We start from the raw sequence: 10,017 nt of genomic DNA on the forward strand, positions 1-10,017 counted from the left end.
AGTTTCTTAGTGTTTTATAATGTTTAATACATGTTCCAGGGTGAAAACATCATGAAAGGCTGTGAAAGATTTGTTTTTGCCCCTGAACATGTATAAAACATTACCAAACTATAGGACACTATACGTAACTTTAGTGTATACATGTTAAGGGGCCAAGTGGGCTTACGGTCTTCTTGCGCTCAGATCTTCTGAAACTATATTCCTATATAGTAACGTTTCATTTCAACGACAGTCTTTGACACCATGAAGATGGAATTGCGAAAGTGTCTTGTTATCTTCTGCTGTTTCATGATCCGTGTTTTCATTGGTGGATTTTGGGCATCACTTGGATTATTTTTCATCGAATTTCAAGAGCAGTTTTCCGTTAGTGTTACAGAAACTAGTCTTGTTGGTTCAGTATCTACCACAATATTATGGACAAGCTGTAAGTAACATACTAAACAGATGCACATGTAGAGCATTTTGTTAGCTGCCAGATGATACTGCATTAATTTTGTTTAAAGAGGAAGCCCCGGCAGAGCAGTTCTTCTGGGGTAAACCAAATCCGCTTGGTTATCAAATTATTCAGTGGCAATGTTATCTCTGAATTTAACAGGTGCTAATTGATGTTTTAATGATATTGCACCAATTAGCCCCTGTCAAATTCGCATAAACCTTTTCACTGATTAATTTGATAACCGGCCAGGTTTGGTTCACCCCAGAAGAAATGTTCTGGCGGGACTTCCTCTTTAAAAAGACTGACCTAGAAATTGAGTGATGCAATTAAAAAAGTTGCCCTGTGATTTACTTTGTAAAAGGATAGGTTTGAATGTGTATCGACCATACAAAGGGCTCATCAGATTAAAAAGATCGCGGACAACATGGTCAGTTACCAAACTTCAGGTGAATGGAATAAATTAGGCTATGCAGTTTATCACTGCTTCATCTGTTTGGATTCACAACCTTTTAAATCTCATTAAACTTCATTCTATCATTAATTTCTCGATCATTCATATTGTTTTTATATAACTTTGGTTTCAAATTCCACATGTTCATATCAGTTTTATTGTTTTTATTTAAACCTAAAATGTTTAGTTCTTTTATGAAACTTCATGTATATTGAATAGGAAAGGTCAAAAAGTTCATATGATGGTCGGCTTTTCCTCCCAGCTGCATACACTTAGGTCTGTTAAATGTCAAAAATATCAATTTTTAATAATTTGCCATAAAATTTGTATTATATCGCGAATCTCAAAAAGAAAATTTATATTATTTGATATCAGAAGGACATTCCTCGCGTTCAGAATGCAATTAGGTGCGTCTGATGTGCTCTCAGGTCCCACAAAAAAATACTGTGCAAAGGTGGGTGACCGATCGGTCATCATTTGGACTTGGCCTGAATCTCCGAGATTTACATTTGCCACGATTTTAAAGTAAAAAAAAGTGGATTGTTTAAACCATTTGATTAATTATGCACAGTTTGTAATCTTATTGCAAGATTGCGTAGTCCATAATCCCTAGCCCAAAATTTACGGCTATGAATTTTGAAGTCTGTAAAAATATCGATTCTAAATTGCATCGTACCAAAATATAATAGTTTAAAGTTTACCTGTTCAGTCTGCCGCCTGGACAACCAATTCTTTAGAAATGCTTAGTCGCGCTAAAAGTCGATCGATACATGTAAAAATCAGCACAATTCAGAGATACACCTTTTTGCTATGAAATTAATTTTCTCGGTCAAATATAAAGCAATATTTTTTTTTCTTCAGTAATGTCAGTTAAAAACTTGGTGCTTGGATATACATTTTTTTAAATCCTGGTGTTAAAATTAAGCATCAAATTGTGTCTTTTAGTGTGATATTTTGATTTTTATAGGCCTTGAATTCGCCTGCGAGCTTTTTACGGAATTCATGTTTTAGTGTCTCAAACTAACATAGTTTGCTAAAGAAAGATATTTCCCACCTCTGTAAAGCACATCGTGTGGGTCTATATGTTATAGTTTTGTCAGAATTTCCGTTTTTGTTTTACCCTTTTTCCATTCAGTCTCCGAAAATGTCAAACTAAGTAAAAGTAGGCAATGGTGAGTACTTTTATCTCGAGAGCAACCAGCTGAAATAGTCGATATTTCCTTTGTTGTTATCCAGGTCAATTTTTCATTGAAAGCCAATTGCCCGACCAGCGATTAAATCCCCAATTGGGTGTTCTGGTTAAACATGATCAGTAGGAGCGCTATAGGTCTGGGAATTTCTTTGCTATATTGAAGTTCTGGCAACACTATAGCCATGCCGGTATTCCTATTAAACCCAGGGATATCGATCCACAATGCTAGTACTAGCCTTTAGATTTCACGTGTTGATTTAGACATTTTATCAGCCGACAGTGAAAGATGGTGAAATCAAAACGGACATTCTGACAAAACTATGATATATAGCTCACGGTGATGTGCTTTAGAAAGTTGGGGAAAATCCTTCATTAGCGAACTATATTACTTTGAAAAGCTAAAAGGTTGATCCAAGAAAAAGCTCGCGGGCCGAGCTGAAGCCTATAAAAATCGAATATCTTACACTAAATGACTGAATTTCAGGCCTAAGTTTAACACCAGGATTTAAAAAAAAAAAATCAGTATCAAGCATTATAGTTTTTCCAGCCATTTACTGAAAAAATGAAAATTATTGCTTTTCATTTGGCTGAGAAAAAAAATTTTACACTGAAAAGGTGTAACTCAAAATTTTGCTCATTTCAACACCAATTTCGATCGTTTGTATTGCCTCATTAAAGCCATATTATAACATTTGCTGAGGAGGACGCCCTCACTGAATTTTTTTAATTCATTTTATTACACGATTAGATTGTACTTTATTAAACCAATATAGCCTGCAAAAATCAAGACTCTAGGTGCTGTAGTTTTGTCAAAATCAGAGATTTTGAATAAAAGGCTGATTCAGCCCTTTATTATTACAATGGAATTGTTAGTCGAACGCATACACGATGTTCATAACACATAGTATGTACGCGGCGTGCGCGACGGTGATATACACAACAAAGGGTCGTACCACAACATGACCGAAGGAGTGGTACGTATTGGCATTTATGTGCGCTGGTAGTAAATTCCAATTTTCTTTGCTTTGCCGTAGTTGTTCGGCTCAAAAATAAAAGGGATATATCTGACAGTAAAAGCTAACATTTTATGGCAAAGAAATGCTAATCTATTTTGTTTGAAAATGTTATAATATTGCTTTAAATGACTGAGTGAGCCTTGCAGAACAAAAGAATCCGTTGTGCAGGTAGCTGACTGTGTTATGAACTTAAATATTAGTTACAGAGTTCATGCACGTGTCTTTTGTCATTGACAAATAACAAAGGAAATCATTCGAGCAATTCCTCATTAACCAAGACGAAAACCTTCGAAAAATATCGACGTAGACATAATAAACCATTACCTCTCAGCAATAGACATTCAAAACCGTGGTCGCGGTTTGCCCATAATAAAATTCAAATCGAATGAATTGAATTCAAAGACGCAAAAAGAATATTGAAACGTAACGCCAGTTTATCAGGTTATACAAAGTATTGTTGGTCGAAGCAGCAGAAAAAAGCAGTTCACAGCATCTTGCGATTGGTAGTGAGCTTTAGCAAAATTGCATTGCTCAATTCATAGCGAGCGTGTAGAAGAATTCAAATATCACAGATATACTTTTGTAGGTCCTGTGGTTCTTGAGTTATGTTGTAAAGAGGGCTGAAACAACAACACTTTTGTAAAACGTACATAACTCATTAACAACAATAAATTAAGTAAGTTTTCAAAGTATATGATTTGTAGAATGAACGTTTGCAACAAACCAAAGAGTTATTTTTCAATAATATATTGATTCAGATAATGAAAATCGATTTTTTTTTGGCTACTTCGACCAACAATACCTCGTAGTAGAAGTTGTCAAATCATGGTATCATATAGCAATAAACTGTGGCAAAAAATGTTATTTTGATGTGGGTTTGATGAAAAATTCAAATATTACAGTAACACTTTTGTTTCTTTAGTCTAGGAGCTAAATCTCATAATTAAGGATTGAGTTCAACACCCATGTCTACAAATATTAATGAGGTGTAAGGATAGACCGTCTGGATCACTGCTAGGGGGGGGTAGTGGACTCAAATTTTAGTGTACGTTTATTGCTAGAGGTGACGAAAGGTCACACAAGGGTAAAAAAATTGAAAATGCTTCGATCTTGTTGAGAGATATTTCAAATTACTCATCTGATGACAAGGATTAAGAAAATGTATAGTTTGTGCTATCTACGATCTATTGTTATTGAATTATCTTACAAAAACCTAATTTATAGGCATGTTCTTGGTTGTACAGGGATCAAATGTCAACTTACTCCGATTTGGGCAAAAATAGTGGAAAATTGCTCATCTTGATATAAGAATCAAGAAACGGTATAGAACTTACCTTCTAAACTGTTTACTTTACTTGTTACATGCAATGGAAGGTCAGAGATCAACAGTGGCCTATGGTCACCCAATGGCCTTTGACCTTGTTTGCACTATATCTCAGTAAGTGAACACATTATATAGGCAAAACTATTCTTTTTCTGGTTCTACTCAGCTACACAAACAATTTGCTACCATTTTTGCCCAAATCGGAGTAAGTTGAAATTTTGATCCATGTGTACAACCAAAAACGTGTCATTTCGCCTAAAAATGTTTTTTTTTGTAGAATAACTCAATAACGATAGGTCGTAGATAGCATAAACTATACGTTTTCTTAATCCTTTCCATCGACCGAGTAATTTGATATTTCTCTCAACAAGATCGAAGAGTTTCAATTTTTTACCCCTGTGTGACCTTTCGTGACCTCAAAAGTAAAACCTACCCACTCCCCCCTCCCCCTAGCATCTAGAGGGTCTATACTATCACCTCAAGGTAACAAATATTGGTAGACATGGGTGTTGAACTCAACCATTTTTCAAAACCTCTTGCTCATAGACTACCTGAGTTATGATGTAAAGAGTTAGCCCAGTAAAATTATGAAATCACCCACCACTAATTGCAACAGAATCCATTTCACATGCGTCCATATCCCAAAAGCTCACAAAAAAAATAAAAAAACATATTCAGTATTCGCTACGCAATTACGAACATTAAAAATATACCAATACTCCTACCATATACCACTAACTTATACCTTCTTTATAACATAATCAGAAATCGCAGATTATCATTTACTTAAACTTTATTTCCATGATTTAAATACAAATCTTATATACATACAAAACATCAAAATGGCAAAAAAAAACTTATCACCGAATTTCTTTGTTTTGACAGCTATTATAGCATCATCACTTTCTCATCGGTTTAGTTTTCGGACCATCACCATTACAAGTGGTGCCATAACAGCAGCCTCATTAGTTGTATCTGCTCTCCTTGCACACTCTGTACGACACATCGTTTGTACATTTGCTTTTACCGGTGAGTGATGTAATTTTAATGGTAGGTAAATTAATGCGTCTGTTTACTCTAGAGGGGTTTTTTTAAAAATTATGTATGAACTTTCTAATGTTTTTTTAAATATTTATACAAGCAAAGAAAATCTAGATTTGTAGACCCCAACTGCATTTTTGATGGATTTTATTACACTATCTCACCCGTGTCCGCAATTTAAAAGAACAGAAACTCTTTTTTGAACCAGCGGGGGTACAAACGGGTAACATCGCAACGCGTCGCGTAGTTTCGCAATTTGTTAACGCGCAGATACACTACGCCTGCGCAACTCTTATCTACGGAAGCAATGAACTCATAAGAACCTCCATTTTAGCTGACAATAATGTGAGGTTTTTTATAATTTTTTTTTAAATATTAAATTATTAAGGGGGTACTACACCTATTGATTTTTTTTGCATTTTTTGCATTTTGTGAAGAAATTACAAAAAAATTTGACAAAGTGGTATGCAAAATGAAGGGCAAATTTTCTCGTTTTATTGGTGGCATCGGTATCAACGTAGCTTACATGCTTTTAAAAGTAGAAGCCAAAGGTGGTACATCACTGATGATTTAAATTCACTTCATTTTGGAAAGCTTACTATCAACGGATTTCGTTAAAATTTTGGATATGTGTTGCTAACACGTTAGGGAAATAAAGTTGATTAAAAATGGGAATAAGTGGTTCCTGATTTCTTTTATGACTTCATGAACTTGGTGCTCCGCAACTATCAAAAAAGGAACTGGTTAAAATGCTTATATTTTCAATGTTGAGCTATATTTTGTATTTTTAACTTGCGACATTATTTCACTGAAACTTAATTAAGCCACAGGTAACAGGTTACCACAACCATACTATAGCAATGTTGAAAAAATTGTATTTCTTGTCACCTATACCACCATATTGGGTAGTTTTCCGTAAGCTTAACTTTTGTGATTTTGGTAACTATTTTATATTTATTTGTGAAATCCATCTCAACTAGGCATTCTAAATTGTACTCACCATTTACATCCCAAGGCATATTAGTATATCCACCTTGCACTTCTCGATATATATCCAGTTAAAGACAGAATATCAAAATTATTCCTCATTATGATATCACAAACTCTCACATGTGTATTCAAAATTGATGCTTAAATTTGACCAATTGACCTATAACCTGACATACGGTGACCTAATAGCCTTTTCTTCTCCTAACAACACATTATAGTATTATTGACTAATGACTATGCATCCATTGTGTAAGTGTTTATATATTTTGCATGCACCACTAGATTTTCTATAGAGAGTATAACAAAGGATTTAATGTATTCTATTCATGTACCCTACTTGAACATGTTGAATAGAATAAATCATGGCTTGTTATGAAACACACATCTGAGTAACTAGGACACAGTAAACAAAATATATATAGGGCTAAAATGACTTACTACAATTGTTTAAAAGCACTTTTTTTTCTTCTTTTTTTCATTTTTTTTAATTTTACATGATCCGTGCATATATCGCCTAGCTATAAATGAAAAAATATTTATTTAGACCAATCAAACCAATATATGGGTGTAGTACGCCCTTAATGTATTCAGATCAAACTTGTCAAGGGGCTGTGGATTTACCCGATTATTACCTAATGTGAGGGAGAAAAGTGAGAGTTGTCGCATTCTCCTGTGAGTTTCGATCAAAATGCAAAATATGACCACTTTAGAACTGCAACAGCGATTATTTCTATGTTAATTTTCTCGGAGAAATGACGATTTATGTACACGATAGGTACATCTATAGGTAAGAACTATACTCATTGTTAAAAGCAAGATCGGCTCCAGAAACAGTTTTCCCGCTATTTTATTTCTTGATTTATTTCCGATTTTATGCATCATTTTGTAACAACTTTGTGTGTCCTTTTAGCACCCGGATTATTAAAACAATCAATTTCTCCGAATGACATTTTTTGTGGTCACCGAGGGCGGAATGTATTAGCATTTAATTTATCAATTAATAAACAACATGAATCTATATTTTCATTTGGACAGGTTTAGGTATCGGTATGGCATATCTCTCCGTCCAGGCTGTTCTTTTCTTCAACTTTGACAAACATATTGGGATCGCAGTTGCCTTGGCAAATGCCGGTATTGGAATCGGGTTTTTCGCTTTTCCACCTTTGGTACAACTCCTGCTGGACAATTTTGGATGGCGTGGCTGCACTCTAATTCTGTCTGCACTTTATGCCAATATTTGTGTTTTTGGATCCATTTTAAAACCAAGTAAATCGGAAATTCAGATGAGACAACGACACAAACATCATAAACACTCTCTGAAGACTAAATTAGAAGACCAATGTTTTGAGATAACACTTAGGCGAACGTTTTCCAAGTTCAAGAAATCGTTAGATTTTTCACTGTTTTATAATCCTAGTTTTATTGGGCTATTCTTATGCGGCCTCTTTACTGGATTCAGCTTTGGTCCTGCAGTTATATACATTACACCTAAAGCAGTGGATGAAGGCATGTCTAAGATCAATGCTTCCTACATTATATCAATATTTGGTATCTGTCAAGTTCTAGGCCGAATACTTGCTGGAGTTATTGTAGATCGGCAACATACATTAAAACCATCGATGATTTGTGGTGTCACAACGGCCCTTTCCGGAGCCACCACATTCCTCTATCCAGTTGGAAACAGTTTTACTTTCCTAGCCAGTGCCTCATTTTTATTCGGTATTTTTAGCGGATTTTTTAATTGTTTACATCTTCTTGTTGGCAAAGAGTTTGTCGGAGTGAATCAAGCATCTGGAGCGTTCGCGTGGTTTCAGGTTGCGTGGGCTTTTGGTTCGCTTGCAGGGATCTATCTTCAAGGTGAGTATATGTTAGATTTATTATACGGCTCAATTTGCAGGATCCTATACATGAAGACCTGAGCGCAAGAAGACCGTAAGTCCACTTGGCCCCTCAACATGTATACACTAAAGTTGCGTATAGTTTCGTATAGTTTGGTAATGTTTTATACATGTTCAGGGGCCAAAACAAATCTTTCACAACCTTTCATGATGTTTTCACCCTGGAACATGTATTAAACATTATAAAACCGTAATAAACTATACGTAACTTTAGTGTATACATGTTGAGGGGCAAGTGGACTTCTTGCGCTCAAGTCTTCGATGGTGCATTTGAAAACACTGTACCGTCAAAATATTCATAATTTGGTTATATAATGCCCCAAACAAACTTTACCTGATAGTGTGCGCAATTGCATAATACGGCGCTCATTATACATTTCGAATTTTGAAACAAAAGAGCTCTTTATTCTTGAAATCTAAGAATCTTAAATAGCTTATTTTGTAATCCATCATTTCCATATATTCAAAAATCAATCATTGGCCTTTTTGCTAAATCCAATAAGCCTTTACCTGTGAAGTCTTCACTCGATGCGCACATCGTTATAAATTTTGTTATTCTCTTTATTTGCAGCATACCTGAAGGATGCAACCGGGAATTACTTAGCTTCATTCGCAGTCGCAGGCACATTTCAAATACTGGCTGGTTTTTCTGTGCTTATTGGACCCTGTTTACATACTGTGAATAGATTACGAAAAATGAATAGATTATTAACGACAATAATTTATTGACGACGACATTACGACAAGCCAGACAAGGACCCCAAACTGAATCGAACATACACTGCGCACAAAACGTATCCGTACACTTAGAATAAAAGCTTTTTTTTAAAGACACTAAAACTAAATTTTAAAATTAAAGTATTCGATGGACGAAAAATGTTGTTCTACGTATGTCGATACCTCATTTGGCACAACACGACTTTATTTCGCCTAACTAATAGTAATTTAAATAAAAACGAGCATTTCAAAAGGGTCCAAAATTTACGTTTCCCTCAAAGCATGCAGATATTGAAATCAGTGCAATGAGCGTTAATCTGTCAGGCTGTATTGAATAACAAATGGCACCGGAAATGTTACTTTGAAAACTTTACCTTTTGTCATTTAAATGCGTATACCGTAAAACCTCGATAAATAGCATATGTGCTTACTATCGAGCGCATTTGAAATCATTAAATTTTACCAAAGTCCGGCGCTTTACCAACTGAGCTAAACATTTACAGGTTTAATTGTTCGTATATAACTATGTGTATCAATGATTTGCTCAAAACTCTTTACACTTTAGTGGATGAGGCTCCTCATGTTTGCATGTTTTAAAAGCGCTTGATAGTAAGCACATATGCTAACTATTGAGTTTTTACGGTAGTTTAGTGGAATAATGTCGCATCGTACAGAATGAGGTATTAAAATACGCAGAACAAAATTTTTCATCTATCGACTACTTTATTTGTCATTTAGTTTTAGTGTCAATAATAAATTACTTTGTGTTAATGTGCACGAACACTAGTACGTTTGGTGAGCAGTATACGTCATTATTCCCACACAGCGGAACTATGCTCTGATAAAAGGCTAAACAGCATAAACGGTATGATAATGTAAAAGTGTTACCGTTTGTTTACAGGTATGATAATATTTTGGTGAAGGTTTGTACATGTTGTTTAGTTTTTCATAC

General features: G+C 34.9%; 1 protein-coding gene across 1 annotated transcript; it reads left to right on the top strand.

The window, feature by feature from the left end:
* Positions 1-216: 216 nt before the first annotated feature.
* Positions 217-9,768, top strand: LOC140170142 (monocarboxylate transporter 12-like). Its single transcript, XM_072193463.1, has 4 exons — positions 217-424; positions 5,305-5,448; positions 7,486-8,307; positions 8,920-9,768. The coding sequence occupies exons 1-4, from the start codon at positions 244-246 to the stop codon at positions 9,075-9,077; spliced, it is 1,305 nt and encodes a 434-aa protein (XP_072049564.1). The 5' UTR covers positions 217-243; the 3' UTR covers positions 9,078-9,768.
* Positions 9,769-10,017: the final 249 nt, after the last annotated feature.

The sequence above is a fragment of the Amphiura filiformis genome, chromosome 14, assembly GCF_039555335.1.
Source record: "Amphiura filiformis chromosome 14, Afil_fr2py, whole genome shotgun sequence".
Lineage (NCBI taxonomy): Eukaryota > Metazoa > Echinodermata > Ophiuroidea > Amphilepidida > Amphiuridae > Amphiura > Amphiura filiformis.